The sequence below is a fragment of the Coccinella septempunctata genome, chromosome 1, assembly GCF_907165205.1.
Source record: "Coccinella septempunctata chromosome 1, icCocSept1.1, whole genome shotgun sequence".
Classification (NCBI taxonomy): Eukaryota; Metazoa; Arthropoda; class Insecta; order Coleoptera; family Coccinellidae; genus Coccinella; species Coccinella septempunctata.
In genome coordinates, this window is record NC_058189.1 from 48,468,754 (window position 1) to 48,488,028 (window position 19,275).

Consider the following 19,275-nt stretch of genomic DNA (forward strand, 5'->3'; position numbering starts at 1 on the left):
TTTTGAAATTTTTTTGGTTGAAGTGCGATCCACTTCACCCCGTACTTTGGGGTGAAGTGGATCACATTTTAAAAATCAATGGATATTCACTTTAACTATACGAGGGTGGAAGTGAATCAGATGAAATGAAAAAAAAATCTATTTTGAGTCCGAAGACCAACAGGAACATGTGCTGTGAAATCAGAACAAGAAGCCTTGAAAAAATAGAAAAATCTTTATTCCTTGTGTGTAAAACAAAACATGTTTTGTTTCGATACAAAATACAATTAACAACGAAAATAAATTTCTAACTTTTTTTTTTTTTTTTTTTTTTTTTTTTTGGTGTAGCAGGGGGAAAATCTGCAAACAGACGAACACACCCTCTCCTGAGGGGGAACAGTGTGGGGATTCTCACTCTCCGAGCTCGAGACCCACTAAAAACCCTTAACTGCTTCTTCATAGGTTCCGGGCATTTTGCCTATTAACCAGTTGACTCTTATGGTTTCTGGACTCTCACACGATCATAGTCGTGTTGATATTTGTATGCTGCCTATAGCTTTTATAGGTTAAGCTCTTCTTTGGTTACATTTAAATCCTTACCTGATCTTTGGGTCTTCGGTAGTAGGTTCTTGACCTTCTAGCTTCTTCCGTTGGATCGTAGTCGACTAATCTTCGTAGTTCCTCATTTGGATGTTGTTTGGCTTTGTCGAATATCCTTTCCGCCTTTCTCTTCATAAATTCTGTAACTGGTTCCCATTCCAAGTCCTTGTAGATTTGTTTGTTCCTAACAAACCAGGGTACGTCCATCGCCATTCTAAGGAGTTTATTCTCAGTGGCCTGTATTTTCTTGATGTGGGTCTTGGCTGCGAAGCCCCATGCCGCCGATCCATATGTGAGTTGTGGTCGCGCAATTGTTTTAATCATCGTCAACTTGATGTTCTTATTCATATGACTTCTTCTGCCTATGAGTGGATAAAGTTTACTCATTGCGGCTTTTGTTTTATCAACTGCACATTTGATGTGGTTTTTCCATGTAAGTCCTCTGTCAAGCGTCACTCCTAGGTATGTTGCTTCATTTTTCCATTCAACCTCTTCTCCATCAACTTCAAGGTTTTCTTCCATCCTCAATCTTCTCTTTTGCAGTAATATTGCTTGAGTCTTTCTTCCATTGATTTGGATTTTCCATTTGATGCACCATTTGAGTAATTCATCTATGGCTTCCTGCAGTCTCCGGTGTATGATCTCTGGGCGTCGATGTCTGAACGCTATTCCTGTGTCATCTGCGTACAATGTGAGCATATTTCTAGCATTCTTCGGGATATCATAGACGTATATTACATAAAGCAGAGGTCCAAGTACCGATCCTTGAGGCACTCCCGCTTCTAATTGTCTGATTTGAGAGGTTGCTCCATCTATTTTCACATAAAAGTTTCTATTCCTCAGATAGTTCCTTATAATCTTGCATAGCTTGGTCGAATATCCTGCTTTTTTCATCTTGTAGATTAGGCCTTCGTGCCATACTCTATCAAAAGCTCTCTCGATATCCATCAGAACTAATCCTGTGGCCTGTTTGGTCTGCATTCCTTCGGTGACGTATTCTATGAGCCGTAGTAATTGGAGTTCAGTCGAGTGTTCTCGTCGAAATCCAAATTGTTCGGGTGGAATTATCTTCAACATTTCTGTTTCCTCATTCAGCCTTTTGGCGATAACCCTCTCGACGACTTTTCCTAGTGCTGATAATAGGCTGATTGGTCTATAATTTTGAGGAAATTTCCGTTCCTTTCCAGGCTTGTTGAAAACTATCATTTCTGCAGTTTTCCATCTCTTTGGGTAGTATTCGGTCCTCATCACTCCGTTTGTTATATTCGTCAAGGCTGCTATTCCTTTTCTAGGCAACTTCTTCAGCATATAATTCGTTATCCTATCTTCTCCTGGTGCTTTCCGGTTTTTCAGTTTCATTATTATCTCTTTGATTTCTGTTGGTGAAGCCGGTTTTGGAATGATTTCGGTTTCCGGTGGTTCCATCATCAGTTCTTCGTTTGCCTCCACTTCTTCTTCTAGATCTTCATTGTCATCATCATTTCTGTAATTTATTCTGGCTTCTCTCTCAATTGAGTCGGCAAGTGCTTCGGCTTTTTCAAGTCTCGTATATACCATTCCGTTTGCTCCATGCAGTGGAGGTATAACTGTCCGTTCTCGTCGTAAGCGTTTTTGCATTTTCCAAGCCGAGTGATCTATTGTATTCAGTTCCCTTAATCTCTGGTGCCATCTGTTATTACGCAGTTCTGTTAAAGCATTTTTCAATATCTGACTATGCTTATTCAGTTTCTTCTTGTCTTCTTCTCTTTTTGTTGTTCTGTAGATTTTCCTGAGTCTTCTGTTCTTTTTTATAAGTTCCTTTATATCCCTTGGCGTATCTCCATGTGAATGTTTCGGAATTGGTTTCCTTATTCTCTTGGTGCTTTCTTCATAGGCTTCTTTTATTTGATTTTCCAATTTTTCAACTGCTTCATCTAATTCATCCCGGGTGTTTATTTGGGGAATTTCCGTGATTTTCTCCTGAAGTAAATTCTTATATTTCTCCCAGTCTGTGCGATCCTTGGTTTGTGTCTCTTCTTCGTTTCTTGGGCCATGTCCCACTATGAATTCTATGGGATTGTGGTCTGAAGTTCCGTCTTCTATTGTATCAATGCTGATTTCTTCAGTGATGTCTTTCATTACGACAATGTCCAGTACATCGGGTAGTCCATTTACTCTTGGTATGTAGGTCGGTATATCAGGTCCTATCACAACTGCATTAAGTTTTTCAGCATAAATCTTCAGTCTTCTCCCATTGGTATTTTCCACCCTACTGTTCCATTCCTGCGATTTGCAGTTAAGATCACCAATTATGATTTTCGGGTGTCTTCCTACTAGTAGCATTTTTAGATCCTCTTCCAGCATGTCCTTATCCGGTGATTTATAAGTCGAAATAATCTTCACTTGTCCTCGATTGGTATTCACAATAATCGATATTGCTTCTACTTCTTGACCATTGAATATTTGGTCGAAATGGTGATCCATATTCCTTCTAGCCAGTATAGCAACGCCACCTGTGCTGTTAGGTCTATCATTTCTGTAGATATCGTAATTGGGAAATGCTATCCGAACGTTGGGGTTAAGTCTTGTTTCTTGGAGAGCTATGACATCCGGTTTCTTCTCTTCAATCAATTCTTCGAATTCTGGTCTGCGGGCTCTCAATCCTTCGACGTTCCAAGAGACGATTATGAGATTGTTCTTTATCGTCGTATCAGCCATTAAATATTCTTAATAATTTGCTGCATCTTCTTTTCAATCTCTTTCTCCAGATTCTGCATCATCGTGCTGAGGAGGTTTTTCGTGAACTTATCCAGTTCCTCAGTGATTCCAGAAATTCCTTTTCTGGTTTCGGCTTTTTTGACGGTTTTTGCCTTTTCCGTCTTTTTCTCTGGTTTCTTCGTCTCTTTGACTGCTTTGGTTGCAGTTTCCTGGGGTTTCTTCACTTCCGAAGAGTTTTGGGATGGCCTCGGTGTATTTTGTGTTGGCCTCGAGCTGGTCTGGTTCGATCTTGGCGATCTCTTGGTCTTTTTAGTGACCAATTTCCATTCGCTACATCCCTTGTAGCTGGCTGGATGTCCTTGCTCTCCGCAGAGAACACAAGAGGCATTTCGCTCCTCGTTCTCCCTGGTAAGCGTACACTCCTTGGAGCTGTGATTACCGGAGCATTTCACGCACCTCCATGGAAAAGTGCACTTACTTTGGGCATGTCCATATCGCTGACAGCGGTAACATTGTCCCGGCCCAATCGTCCTTCTCTTAGGTTCAACAACACAGTTCATGTTGTAGAGCCTTTTCACCTCGAAGATATCCTTATTCTGGGTTTTAACCAGCAATAAGGGCATCGGCTGTTTTGTTTTATTTGAGGTCATCCTTATGACCTCAGCATCGACGATCCCTTGATCCTTGAGGTCGTCAAGGATCGTCGGGATATCTGCATCCAGCGGTAGGTATCTCACTACCGCGTATATTTTCTTTTCTTCCTCCCGTTGAAGAGTGTAAAACTCCCTATTTATTTTATGAAGGAAGTCCGTCATCCTTCTATGATCATCGGCGCTTTGTGGGACGATTCTTATACCGTCCTTTACTGTCGTCGCTCTTTGGTATTTAATACCGTTTCGCATTAACGCGTTCGAAATTGAAGTCCATTCGGACGTACCTCTCAGGGTCACAGGGGGGATTTTTTCTTTTCTCTCCACTGGAGTGGTTTTCTCTTGGTCTGGGGTTTCCAAGACTCTTTTCTTGTTTGTATCTTCATTTGACGAGGAGCTATCCTTTCTCACTCTTTTGGCGGGTGGGGAAATTTTGGTTTGAGGGGTTTTGACCACCTCCATCTTCTGTTTTTGAACCGGTAAGTTCACTTCTTGGACATTTTTCAAAATAATGTTCTTCTTGAGTGCTTTGGAGTAACTTTCCTTATTTCCCTCCTGCAACTCGAGCCTCTCCCTGAGATTTTTAATCTCAGCAACTAAGCTAGATACGCATCTATCTAACTCATTCACCCTCGCTTTCAAACTTGCGTTCTCCTCTCTCAAAATATCGTGTTCGGACACGACATTAGCGATTTCTGGCGCGTCTTCTTCCATTACGGAATCGCAGTCCGAATGGTCAGACATTTTAGAATCTAATTAATAATTACTTTGCTACTCAAAGAAATTGGAAATAAAATTTTTCAAGACAAAAGAAAAATGGCTAAGTTATATATTTTCTATACTATGAGAAAAATAAATCGACTCACCAGTGATATCCGTGGAACCAGCGATCTTGGAGGTGATCTGGACTCTACACTGAACACACTGAATTTGAACGAATTTCCGCTCTATAACGCATACACTTATAGAACTTACAAAAAACTTCGGAAGTTTCGTAGACGGAATCAAAAATTCCGTAGCTTCGCTAGTGTCAACTTTCACTTCGACTTTCTCTTTTACAACACGAGAGATGACGTATCGCACTGCATCGCTAGTGTACACTTTCACTTCGACTTTCTCTTTTACAACACGAGAGATGACGTATCGCACTGGTATCATTCAACACATCTACCTGCTACAACGTCTCGAGGTGAACTGAATTTCTAACGAACATTAAAACAGTCTTTTGAATGAAGGCACTGGCGCAGCTAGAGGAGTGGTCAACTCCCCCCCTCAAAGATACCAACAATTCAAATTTTTTTTTAGTACAAACATTGCACGATCGTTCGGTGTGAAGCCCCCCCCCCAAACAAAATATTGGCTGCGCCCCTGAATGAAGGTATATGAATGTACTCTATACTCTAGTCAGTCTTCATATAGGTAGAGATTCAATTCTCTCTTCTTTGGCTTGAAAAGAGAGTTGAAAAAGCCGAAGCACTTGCCGACTCAATTGAGAGAAAAGCCAGAATAAACTACAGAAATGATGATGACAATGAAGATCTAGAAGAAGGAGTGGAGGCAAACGAAGAACTGATGAAGGAACCACCGGAAACCGAAATCATTCCAAAACCGGCTTCACCAACAGAAATCAAAGAGATCATAATGAAATTGAAAAATAGGAAAGCGCCGGGAGAAGATAGGATAACGAATTATATGTTGAAGAAATTGCCTAGAAAAGGAATAGCAGCCTTGACGAATATTACAAACGGAGTGATGAGGACCCCATACTACCCAAAGAGATGGAAAACTGCACAAATGATAGTTTTCAACAAGCCTGGAAAGGAACGGAAATTTCCTCAAAATTATAGACCGATCAGCCTACTATCAGCACTAGGAAAAATCGTCGAGAGGGTTATCGCTAAAAGGCTGAATGAGGAAACAGAAATGTTGAAGATAATTCCACCCGAACAATTTGGATTTCGACGAGAACATTCGACTGAACTCCAATTGCTACGGCTCATAGAATACGTCACCGAAGGAATGCAGACCAAACAGGCCACAGGATTAGTTCTGATGGATATCAAGAGAGCTTTTGATAGTGTATGGCACGAAGGCCTAATCAACAAGATGAAAAAAGCAGGATATTCGACCAAGCTATGCAAGATTATAAGGAACTATCTGAGGAATAGAAACTTTTATGTGAAGATAGATGGAGCAACCTCTCAAACCAGACAATTGGAAGCGGGAGTGCCTCAAGGATCGGTACTTGGACCTCTGCTTTACGTAATATGCGTTTATGATATCCAGAAGAATGCTAGAAATATGCTCACCTTGTACGCAGATGACACGGGAATAGCGTTCAGACATCGACGCCCAGAGATCATACACCAGAGACTGCAGGAAGCCATAGATGAATTACTCAAATGGTGCATCAAATGGAAAATCCAAATCAATGGAAGAAAGACTTAAGCAATATTACTGCAAAAGAGAAGATTGAGGATGGAAGAAAACCTTGAAGTTGATGGAGAAGAGGTTGAATGGAAAAATGAAGCAACATACCTAGGAGTGAAGCTTGACATAGGACTTACATGGAAAAACCACATCAAATGTGCTGTTGATAAAACAAAAGCCGCAATGAGTAAACTTTATCCACTCATAGGCAGAAGAAGTCATATGAATAAGAACATCAAGTTGACGATGATTAAAACTATCGCGCGACCACAACTCACTTATGGATCGGCGGCATGGGGCTTCGCAACCAAGACCCACATCAAGAGAATACAGGCCACTGAGAATAAACTCCTTAGAATGGCGATGGATGTACCCTGGTTTGTTAGGAACAAACAAATCTACAAGGACTTGGAATGGGAACCAGTTACAGAATTTATGAAGAGAAAGGCGGAAAGGATATTCGACAAAGCCAAACAACATCCAAATGAGGAACTACGAAGATTAGTCGACTACGATCCAACGGAAGAAGCTAGAAGGTCAAGAACCTACCACCGAAGACCGACAGATCAGTTAAGTATTTAAATGTAACCAAAGAAGAGCTTAACCTATAAAAGCTATAGGCAGCACACAACTATCAACACGACTATGATCGTGTGAGAGTCCAGAAACCGTAAGAGTCAACGGGTTAATAGGCAAAATGCCCGGAACCTATGAAGAAGCAGTTAAGGGTTTTTAGTGAGTCTCGAGCTCAAGAGAGTGAGAAACCCCACACTTGTTCCCTCTCAGGAGAGGGTGGTTCGTCTGATTTGCAGATTTTCCCCCTGCTACACCAAAAAAAAACTTCTTTGGCTTCCAGAGTAAAGATGTGTCGTGCCGGCCACGTGTAACTTGCTTCAGGTGGATTTTGCGAATTATTTGGTGCCTTTTCACAAGAGCTATATCCTCTGCATGCGGATATACTAAAAGGGTATTTTTACGCAACATGGTCAAACATGACTAAATCATTGGTGATCGACTTCACCCCTCACTTTTGAGTGATGTAACAAATATTTTCCTAAAGAACTGTTGTGGTACATTTGATTTCAAAATGGGGAATATCATTCCAACTAAATTATACGTAACTTGTAAAAGTTAAGATGAGAATAACTATCGTAGTTATTGCCAAATATATAAAGTTGAACAATTGAAAAACTGTTTATTCGAGAGAGTACGAACTTTTTTTTGTGAGGAAACTAACCATACAGAATTGTATCCAAGGAACGAGTTAGCAATCTTAGGTGGTAACAGTAGACGCAGAGTTTTTTTCGCGGTAATTTAGGGTCTTGTCTATGAGTTACGCTATAAAATATGCGGAAAAACACGGTTCATCCACTTCACCCCGCTATATCCACTTCACCCAGTTTGACGGTACTTATTTCCTACAGAGTATTTATGTAGATTTTTAATAACTCCGCTGAAAGAAGTAGTAGCCTAGTTAAAATGGAAAATATTTATGGAATTTATGAACCTTCAAACATTTGCTATTTGTTCGAAGAAAAATCAACAATGTTCGACCATGTCCGTGATGGTGACGCAAGGTTCAAGATAAGGAAAGGTTTCAAATATTTGCTACTAACTATACAAAATACTACGTGAATCTCCGAATAACTGGAATGCCTGAGTGAATTTACTTCTGCCCTTTCGAGGCATATCGGTGTTTATTTCATTTTGTCATGACGCCGTTAATTTTCTTGATAATTTTTTCATTTGTATATATTCATTGTGAGAAGAATCAGAGTTTCGTCTTGAAATATAAATGGAGAATCCTAAATTTCACCTGGCCATGTAGGGAAGCTTACCAGAACGCCCTGAAAACTAGAAAATATATTCCGGAAAACGGAGAAATTAAGGGCCTGAAAATATATAAAGAAGACATGTATTTCGCTATACCTTTATACAAACCGGGAATTCCAGTCACGCTGGCGACCGCAAAGAAGGACGATTGGAAAAATGCTACAGTTCGGCCGTTTCCCAATTGGGATGAAAATGTAGACCCCAAAAATTGTTCTACGCTTCAAAGTGTGCAAGGAGTTGAAATTGACAATAAGGGTATACTTTGGGTTATTGACGGAGAGAGACAAAGAAATTTCACAGATTGTCCGTGTAAACTGGTGTTGTTTGATTTGAACAGAGCAGGTTAGTGACTGGCTCCTTACAAATTTTTTAGTTTTGATTGTTCTTGGTCAAGTTCCATCATTTTGGACCACCTTTGGAAAACGAACTAGAATCAAGTTTGAATATCAAACCGTCACCTGGAGCAGGCAGAAGCAGATCACAATTCTGCCATATCTGTAGAAAAATGGAGTAGTCTAATTCATGATTCGATAAAAGGAATGAAGCTGGATTTTGGTAAACGGAAATTTTTGGAGTTGTTTATTGAATAATATTTTTTTTATACATTAGGTTGGGTAACAAGAAATCCATTAGGTAGATGGCTTAATGATGGATATCTTGTAAAGTTTTTATCGAACAATTTCAAATATTTGCTCGTAGAAAACATGATATTTTGAACTTGAACTACTCTCTTGCTGTTTTTTGTTTGGTCAATTCACTTCCAAGTTACAGAGAAGCAAATTGCGAATTCAGTACATAAGGGGAGATTTATTTTCATCGACCAAAATTTAGGTATAGAAAAAGTCAAAGAGAGATGATTGAAAATAACGTATACCTATAGTCTTTCAAATCTAAACCTTGTTGTAAAAAATTCTTCCAAGCTATGAAAAGATTGGCCAATAATATGTCGACTGAGCTTTCTCCTGAAATGAACTAAATCAGAGATATTCCGTATATCGGCTGGTATCTGATTATAAATTTTTATTGTAATTATGAGGAAAGAATTGTGGGTTTTCGAGAGTCGATATGTAGGTATTCTAAGGTCGTTTCGGGATCTTGTATCAAAATTATGATATGTAATACCCATCAGTGGCTAATTTATTCTTGTTCTTGTGCACATACGCACAACACTCGATTATGTATAAACCTACCTTGGACCCTGTAGCTCTACCAAAAATTAGACCTGTATATAGAGGGTCTAGGACAGCCTGTCGGACTAGTAAAGAAAAAACGAGTATTGTACATACTCGAGCGTGTCAGATTAAGATATACAGTAGAAAAGTGCTACACTTTTTATGCAAACGAAAGAACCTATAATGTGACAGTTTCAGCGAGCCGCAACAATAAAAATTGGCCATAAAAGTCACAAAAATCTTTTTTTGTTAATTACCTTCTCTCTTGGGCTTCAAATTTTTATCGCATTCATTATAAAAGTTGTAGAGCATAACATTTTCTACGAACAAGAATTGAATTCTGAAAAAAGTATATCCATGAGCAGGACTTCCTAGGTACCTCAGTTGGAAGAGCACGTGACTGGCAATCGGGGAATCTTAGGTTCGAGTCCTGCTCTGGGAGGTACTTTTTCCAGAATTCAATTCTTGTCTGTATACCCTTAATTTTCCATTGATTTGAAAATTTTCAGGTATTAAACTATCATCTTAATTTTCTACAAATTTTATCCCAAGCAACGTTTGGAGATTATATATGGTGATGAATGTACATTAGACTGGGTTTCTACCATAGATTAACAAAACAGGAGATAGAGCATTTCGACAAAAACGCATTCCCAAAATACTGCCATAAATATGAATTTGGATTCTTTGGGTGGGGGAACTGGACAGGGGCTGATTCAGAACTACTTGCACTGAATATTTCAGATAGTCGGCAATAATTTTATATCGAATGGAAAATAAGTAATGTTTTAATGCAAAGATTTCGAGTATTTTTTTTATGACAACTATTCAAAGGGATATAGAACTAGTAATACCAAAACACCTTGTGTAAAAAAAAGAATTTATTTTGAATACAATGTTACCATACACTAATGGTCAATATGACCTTAACCTACATACAGATTATTTGAAATTGTATTCACTAAGTATATACTAAAAACTAAAAATTACTTTCATCAAATTAATTTCCTTCAAAATGGTTAATTCTCAGATCAATAGAAGTGGAAGCAGCTGAATTTTATGGAATTTGTATAATGAGAATCTGAAAGAGTTTGTTCATTGAAGAAATTCTCAAGTCTTTTGAACAGATTAGGCGGAATGAAAAAGTAATGTTATACTATAAACATCTACCAATGATTGTGCAATCAAAAAGAAATGATTTCTTATTGCATAGAGTTAGCCATGAAAGAATCCCTAAATTCGTGATAAAGCATCATTTTTTTTCTTTTATGGGCAGTTATAAATTCAATTAAGTTATATTGCATATCAACTAATAAGCAGTGTTTTAAACTTTCATTTTCGGCAACTCAAATACTTCAACAACCTGCTTCCCCCTTCAAATTTTCATACCACCTCAAAAGTGCTTCTGGGTGTTGAAGTGCATCATAATTAAGAGCAATTTCAACGAAACTGTAAGCTTTAACTGAATAATAATGTTACTTTAAAGTAAATTGTTTGAGGTCATTGGCATATTTATGTTTTTCATGCATGCAGCTGTTTTCAAAGAAATGTTTCATAAGGTATTTGCCTCGGCTTTTCAAGCTTTCATCTTCAATTTTTCCTCCCAATGACTAGACAACGGCTTGTAGGGTAGCAAATTATTTCTTGAAGTACTGACGACACACTCATCGTCTTAAATCGGTTTCGACTTCAATTAGCTGTTCTTCAATTTCTGTTCTCCGCGTGTTTATTCCTGCAAAAATTTTTCAACTGAAATTTCACTTCGAAATATCCTGATTTTCATTCAATAACTCATAAAAATAATGGGAATATCCGAGCTCCATTTGAATGGTCATAATATTGTGTTCATAATTACAGTAGTAGCATAATTTTTACATTGCCATTGAAATACATTTTACAAATGAAGAAAAATTTTTTGATTATCAAAAAAGGTTCAACGCCGTGTGCTTCAAAACATGACCTTTACTCATTTTTATGGATTTTCATTCCTAAGACGAGTTCTATTAACCATAGTAGTTTAGAGAATTTTTTGTACCACCCTGGGTGGGTATGTATCTAACTTGTTTTATTCTTGAACTACAAGAAACTTTCATTTCTGCAAATCCTGAACTGGCATTCATGATTGATGATTTTGATCCCATTTTCCTTCCATTTTCTTCAAAAACTCCAGTACTGATGACAGGCACAGTATTGGCTATAATTAAAGCATTGTTAAAGCAATTAAAATCTCGTTCTACTGTTCATCTTGAAAATAGGAAGGATGTTTATATAAAAAAGCATGATTTATTATAGGAGAAAGAGAATCTACCAAATTTCAAGTTCACCACAAAACTAGAAGTTGTCAGAAATCAAAAAAAGTGGTAATGTACCTATCTTACCTCACTCGGGATGGCATCTTTTTCAAATTAACAGTAAAAGTCGATTTATCTCATTATACTGAAGTCTGGAGTGTAAATTACAAGAGAAGTGTAAATTGTTTTCAAGACCCAGTCTGGTCTGGTCGTCTGGTTTTATTTCTTGGAATACTAAAATTTAAATCAATTATTTTAATATACAAACTCAACATTTCAATGTAAGCACAAATCATTAGATCGTATTCAAACAGAATTCGACCCTGGCGTCCCCTATCTCCCTCCCCTGATTTCATAAAGTCGTGTACTCAAACAAGAATAAAATATCCAAAACTTACCGTAATAAGTGAATCGCTTTCCTCGTCCATGTATAAATGCACTTTTATTACAAACACACTTTTTTACGGCACATCGTTGCATATTTTCCAAAATATTACGACGTGAATGATTGAAATAATATTTTGACAATTACAAATACACACGCCGTCTTAGAAATTTTGAAACGATCAGGAGGGGAATACAAGCGAAAATTCATTTCATTGGTGGTTGCATGAAGTGGGAATTATTGGAAAAATGAACAGTCTGGAAAATAGCTTATGTTCCATCTATTTAATCTATGGTTTCTACATTGACCTTGGCCTTCCGCATGTGTGGCTGAGCTTAACACCCTCTAACTCGAGAACGGTTGAGAGTATGTAATTGCTTCAGACAAAAGTTGTATAGAATTTTATTATCTACAACTTTCGTAATGAATACAAAAATGATTAGAGGTACAGGAAGATGACACGCTCGAAAAAATTTTTAATTTTGTCAGATTAACATGAATTTATTGATTCATTTATTCATTGCTGTATCCCGTTACCGAGAATAAATCTACAAAATACTCAAAAACATGGATAGTCACCAACCAGATCTGGCCGCCACTGTATTCTTATGGAGTCTCTATTATAACTGTGGACCGAAGACCTCCACTGTGATCTGTATAACGCTAGTTTTTCCCAGTTAAGATTGGCGTTAACTGATTTAAGAGATTGGGATTGATGCAGTATATCCTTAAACCGCTTATACTAGCCACCTGGTTTCCGAGGTCCCTCTGTGAATTCGCTATTTTGGGGAGCATTTTATCTTGCATCCTCAGAATGTGGCCGCTCCATCTGAGTCGGGCCCTCTTTACTTGAGTCTCAATTGTTGTATAACTCGCGCGTTGCAAGACTTCTGCATTTGAAACTTTGTGGAACCATTTGATGTGCATTATTTGTCTTAGATGACGTTGCTGCGTTTGTTCAAGCTGTTTAATATGTCGTCTGTAGGGCGTCAAGCTTCCGTTTCCGTAAAGAAGCGTTTGGAGGACCACTGCTTTGTAAACAGCTGTCTTGGTCTTCAGATTGAGCTCGTGATTTTTGAACACTCTGTACTTTAGCTTCCAGAATGCCCGTGATGTAAATTGATACGGTTGCGTATTTCCGCTGATATCTGTTTGAAGGCTTTCTGACGGACTTTGGATTTTGGTTTTGTCGAGGGTTTTGTCGATATTGAGTCTAAGGCCTAAAGCTTCGTATATATGTTTATAGGTGTCCAACATTATCTGTGAATCCTCTGAGCTACTAGCAATAAGTGCGCTTCAGGTTAAACATGCCCCATCAAATCTGAATCTTATTCCAACACCTCTTGCAGGCATACTCAGCAATTATCGAGACAGCTATTGCGAAAATATTGAACAGTAAAGGCGCTAACACGCAGCTTTGTTTTATACCAGAGTTGGTTAAGAAATGGTTGGTTGTAGAGCCATTTATTATCAGAGTATCTTAATCTGACTCGCTCGAGTATGTACACCTGACGATTTTTTTACATCTTTGAAAACCTGCAGACGCGTTCCCCACCGCTGAAAGTGCATACATCATAAAACCTTTTTTTCTTTCTACCTTCTAATCTTCGAAATCCACAAGGTCTCCACGACGCTCGAGTAAATCCCGATTTAACATCATGGGCTCCCCAACTATCAGAGGAATTCAAGTGAGAATGAATATAACTCCCGTCTTCTAGCCTCGAAGTACTTATTTTTCAACTGAGTAGTAGAATAAGAAAACTACATTTATATATACCTCTTTTGGTATTAAACATGTCTAAGATTCATACAGAATTTTTTTTATGATTTTATGATATGTGCATACAATTTTTTTTATTTATAAAATATTTTTGTTACGTAATTCGCCGATATTTTGCCACTCCTAAGATCCTTCCACCCTAAATACCCTGCCAACCCTAGGATATGGCCTGGTAACTGATTTTCAATATGATATTCATTATCAACCAATTTGGAAGACCTTCCCCAGTCAGCATCAGACTCCAGACTGGAGTAGTTGCAGAGCACTGCGATGGAAGAGAAGAAATGTACGCAGATATCTACCTTTGAGTAGCCTTGTAGGAGAAAGCTTAGGTCGTTGAACGCCAGACGTCGCATCGATTTATAAACACTTCGGTGCCGCCACTGGCTTTCAACAAAAGGTCCTCTGCTGCATTCAGTCGGCATCGTTTTTTTGAGTTTTGCGATACTGACGAGCTCAAACAAGAGCGAAACCAGTCTACCGCTACTCACCTTCGATGTCAGCATGGACGTTCTTCAGGGTTTACTGAAGGTGTAGATTTCTGCCAGTCCAGTTTATTTTTTTAGTAATTAAGTATTATCATAATTTGTTGAATGTTAAAGTAGATGAATTCTTTTTTTAAGGAAGGAGAGTGCTCACCCACATATTTCCCGATGAAATTTGTCTTTCGAAAGGAGCCTTCTTGAACGATATCGTCATAGATGAAACTGACGGAACGTATGCATACATATCAGATTCCAGTGTCATAGATCCTGGTCTGATAGTTTTCTCAAGAAAAGCAAATAAAGCTTGGAAAATAAGAGATAAAAGTATGTACCCTGACATTGAAGCGTCTGATTGGTTGCTGAACGGAGTTGTGATGAGTAAACTGGAACCTATAGATGGAATATCTCTATCGCCAAAAATATCTGAAGGAGAGTAAGTGCTCAAGTATCAGTATTTAATTATCAATGTGATGTTTTCCAGTTTTCATTAAGCCCGTATAGCGTTAAAATATACTCATTTCCGTGATTTCAATGATTACTGCAATAGAAATCAGTGGGATGAATAAGTTCTAATATCAAATAATATCAATTCGTTGGCGTGGCGAGAACGGAGTCAACGGTAAGGTATCGCGATTCGATTGTTTTTTTTGCGACAGTCATAGACGAAAATTTTATGTCAATTGACGATAATGCGTGCCCAAACCGGTCCAGAATTGTCAACAACCGCATAGAGCAGCATGGATCGATGCGCTACCTTCCCAAACCAAAACTGTATTGGACATGTCTGGTCTGTCATGTCACAGAGCAATTACTCCGCTTACCTGTCCCACCGCAGACATTAACAGCAGCTCGTACAGAGTTGTAACAGAAGGAACCTTTTTGAAGCTTGCACCACGTAGAATCTTTATTTTCAGGGCCGGCGCGAGTAATTTCGGCGCCTGAAGCAAAAAAATTTTCGACGCCCATGCCAAAAAGTATCAATATATCAATAATAACATGTACAGGGTGGACAAATTTCTCACTACAGTTTTTAAACCACAGGAGATAGAGAAACTAACAAGAGTAGTAGTCATTTTCAGCCACTTCTTTTGTTTTAGAGTTATAAGGGAAAATTTTATAAATAGCGATATCGAAATGAATTTATATCTCGGCTGATACTGATGATAGAGCTCTGAAATTAAAACATTATACAGGCCCTTTTTTACGTAGAATCCAGTGGCGTGCTCGCCTTTCTAACAGTCATTTTAATTACGAAGCTATGACCCTAAGTTATGTTTTTTTAAACGGGAACACTAGATTTCTATGCAATTTTTCGAAAGCTCAATTTTTACTGATTTCAAAAATATATAACATCACATTTTCATAGAAAGAATGACATTGCCAGAAGGAGGCTATTCTTGGTATAAGAAGCTGTATTTTTCTGTGCTCGTCCAAATTTGAAACCATAGAAATATTGAGAAAAAAAGTTTTTGACCATATTTATATTTTATTATCCATATTGATACAAACCATATGATTTTAAATATTTTTGAAATCAGTTAAAATTAAGCTATCAAAAAATTGCACAAAAATCTAGTGTTCTCATTCAAAAAGACTTTGGGTCATAGCTTCGTAATCAAATATCCTGCTCAAAAGGCGAGCACGCCACTGGATTCTACGTAAAAAATTCCTTGCACAATGTTTTAATTTCAGAGCTCTATCATCAGTATTAACGGAGATATAAATTTATTTCGATATCGCCATTTTTCCAATTTTCGCTTATAACTCGAAAAAAAAAGAAAGTGGCCAGAAATGACTACTACCATTGAGTATTAAATCCATTTATGGATGGATGGATTTAATACTCAATGCTACTACCATTGATTGGATAATGCTACTACTCTTGTTAGTTTCTCATGAAAAGAGAACAGGAATGGGAAATCAGATTTTGTCTATCTCCTCTGGTTTAAATGCTGTAGTGCTAAAACATCGAAATTTGCCCACCCTGTACAGGGTGGGCAAAATTCGTTATCTGCTGAGGGGATCTCGAGAACTATATATAGCAGCTAGAAGAAAACAGATGGCAAATTCTCGAGCTCTTTCATGACTAATCCTAATCTGAAAACAGAATCGGCCTATCATTTTTAGATTTCGTGTTATAAACAAAAATTGAGATTTTGACGATTCCGAAAAGTTCTCACTTCTCAGCTTTTTTGTCTTTGAAGTTACAGATCTGAAACTTGAACCTTCTTAGGCACTTTCATACGTAGAATTTACTGACAAAAGATTTTTTTCCAATTGAAAAATAACAAATTCAATAAAAGTTTTCATCTAAAAAAATTAAAGTTCACCTAATGATTCGAAATGACAACTTCAAAGACAAAAAAGTTATGAGAACTTTACGAAATTGTAAAACTCAAAAGCGAAGTATCGTAGCAGGCTGCGGTTTTCACCACTCTTAGTTTCTCCGAAAAAGAGCTCGGAAATGAGTCATCGGTTTTCTTCTAGCTGATATAGTTCTCGAGATCCTCTCAGTAGACAACGAATTTTGCCCACCCTGTACTTCATTACTAACAACGCCCACCCCACAACAAAAAATCCGCTCCGATGATAATACACAAATTTTTTCTTCCCATGAATAATTTTGAATAAGTTCGTAAAAAAAATTAATTTCTAGTGAATGAGGATAATTGAAATTGAAGATGAAATTCCGAAAGGCGGATGGTAAACTGAGCCTATATGCCGCCCCTCAGACAGTGGCGCCTGAAACGTTCGCTTCACTGTTTCACCCCTAACCTAACCCCGGGCCCTGTTTATTCTGTTAATTTTTTTAGTATGTTGTCGCTTTCCATCTGAAACGGCAGCACCGAATTTGTGAACCAGTAGCAAATCATTAGTAGCCAATAAAGTTTCTTCAGCAAACCGTTTTTTTGTGCCCAATCTTATCAATTCATCATCGGTAGCTAGGCCAGCAGATTGAAGTAATTTTCGGTTTCAAAACAAAAGCTTTGAAAATTTCATTAATCGTTTTTCTCCATATTGGAGATCCTTTCTTTTCTTATTGCCTACATCAATTTTCAGTTTCGGTAATGACTTCAATTTCTTTATTTTCAGTCAGGAAAAAATGGTATTCTACTCAGCAGTGGTATCTTTCAATCTTTACGGAATCAGTACGAATGTTCTTAAGAATGAGGAACTATGCAAAAGTGACCAGTGGCGAAAGAATGTGACCCTAATTGGACGGAGACAATCGCAGAGTGATGGAATGATTTTCAATAAAAATGGCGATCTTTATTACTCCCTTGTTCCCCTGAATGCTGTCGGCATCTGGAATTTCAGGGAACCCATCACCTCCTCGAGAATCCTGGAGAGGAACAAAACGTCGATATTCGAACCGAATGGCTTCGCTTTCGACGGAACTCAGTTGTATTTACTGGGTAATAAAGTTATTTCTACTTTAAACACAACTTTCGAAAGTTATTTGAAGTGACATCTTCGATCTCGATCATTATCACTTGATTTTCTAATTATTATTAATCGTATTATGTTCATTCAATGCAATAAATAGTGTGAAGTAATAACGCTTGTGTCTCTTTTTTGTCTCAGTTATGTTTGTCAGAGCTTATATTTACGTATCTTGATGTTGGATGCTGAGGAAAAACTCTTATTTCTTGTTGTCAGATATCTTCGAGTGTAGTTAAAAGATTTCCTACACGGGACTGATAAGAGATATTATTATAAAAGGGTCAATGTGTTCCGAACTTCAAGAAAAATATATAATGAAATTTTTAATATCTTCATATCAATTCATTTTCCAAAATTTCAGAATAATCACCCCCTTGTTCCAGCCTCAACGAGACGTTCAAAGCAAAGACAAATAAGCTCTTTCATGGTTTAATTATTAAAAATCATATAAATACATAAAATTTTCAAAATCGACTCAGTCCAAAAAATTTCATTTCGTCTGAACCTGTCAAAACTTGGGGTGAAATTTGAGTTTATCAGTGGAGAGAATCAAAGATTATAGAGTAGAAAGATAGGAAACGAAGCTAAAGTGATGTGAGCGACTAAAGTGATGTGAGCGCCATCTGTATTTCAAATGTGTTTTTAAGGCCTTAACGGCCGGTTTCATAATCAAACCTAAAGTCCCTTTAATTTTGAAGCTTCCTTTAACCCTACTAACGGCCGGTTTCATAATCAAATTAAACGTCACTTTAAGCTTAAAGCTTCCTTTACTGTCATTTTTAGTAGGGCTAAAGGAAGCTTTAGAATTAAAGGGACATTAGTTTTGATTATGAAACCGGCCGTAAAAATGACAGTAAAGGAAGCTTTAAGCTTAAAGTGACGTTAAATTCGATTATGAAACTGGACGTAAGACTGGTTAAAATTTTAATTCGAAAGACATATGAAATTTTGCGAGATGTCAAGAGTCATATGGCCATTTTGATCAAATAGGTTTTGAATGTTTTGATTCTCGCATCCATAGACAACCTCGTATCGCCTTTTGTTTTTCAAGCCCGTTCTGATTATTGAAATTTTTTTCTAATTTCTTGGCGAAAACCTCAGAATATCGTTCGAAAATTATTGTATGGTGAAGAACTGTGGATCAAATAATACGAATTTTACTAAGGAAAATGAGAATGTAAGTATTGAAACTGGTAACATGTGACTCGGTCATTCATTGATTTTTATTTTCAGTGCTACGAAGTGGATAAAATTTTCAGGGCGTAAAGGCCTGCAAACACTACTGACTACACCATGTGCAATGAACATTTTACTGCAAGTCGATTGAGAACTGTTCATCCACGTGAATTGTTGTATGCAGGAAGCATCCCTTACATGAAGGGCTCATTTAGGGGAAATTATGACTTTTATACGCCCATTCAAAGATTCTCAATTGACTTCAATATATTCGGAAATGCAAAAGTTTTATGGATTTCGATTTGGGAATAGGGTGACTGTCAAATTGTTGTTTGGAAAGTCAAAGTTTTATG

At 37.6% G+C, this 19,275-nt stretch overlaps 1 protein-coding gene and 1 long non-coding RNA gene across 2 annotated transcripts; one reads left to right on the top strand and one right to left on the bottom strand.

The window, feature by feature from the left end:
• Positions 1 to 8,019: 8,019 nt before the first annotated feature.
• Positions 8,020 to 17,859, top strand: LOC123312437 (protein yellow-like). Its single transcript, XM_044896868.1, has 3 exons — positions 8,020 to 8,531; positions 14,441 to 14,735; positions 17,396 to 17,859. The coding sequence occupies exons 1-3, from the start codon at positions 8,069 to 8,071 to the stop codon at positions 17,769 to 17,771; spliced, it is 1,134 nt and encodes a 377-aa protein (XP_044752803.1). The 5' UTR covers positions 8,020 to 8,068; the 3' UTR covers positions 17,772 to 17,859.
• On the bottom strand, positions 10,885 to 11,879 carry LOC123312443. The gene is made up of 3 exons (XR_006537629.1): positions 11,740 to 11,879; positions 11,422 to 11,555; positions 10,885 to 11,093 (listed from the first exon to the last, which is right to left on the bottom strand). It is a non-coding gene; the product is annotated as an uncharacterized LOC123312443 (long non-coding RNA).
• Positions 17,860 to 19,275: the final 1,416 nt, after the last annotated feature.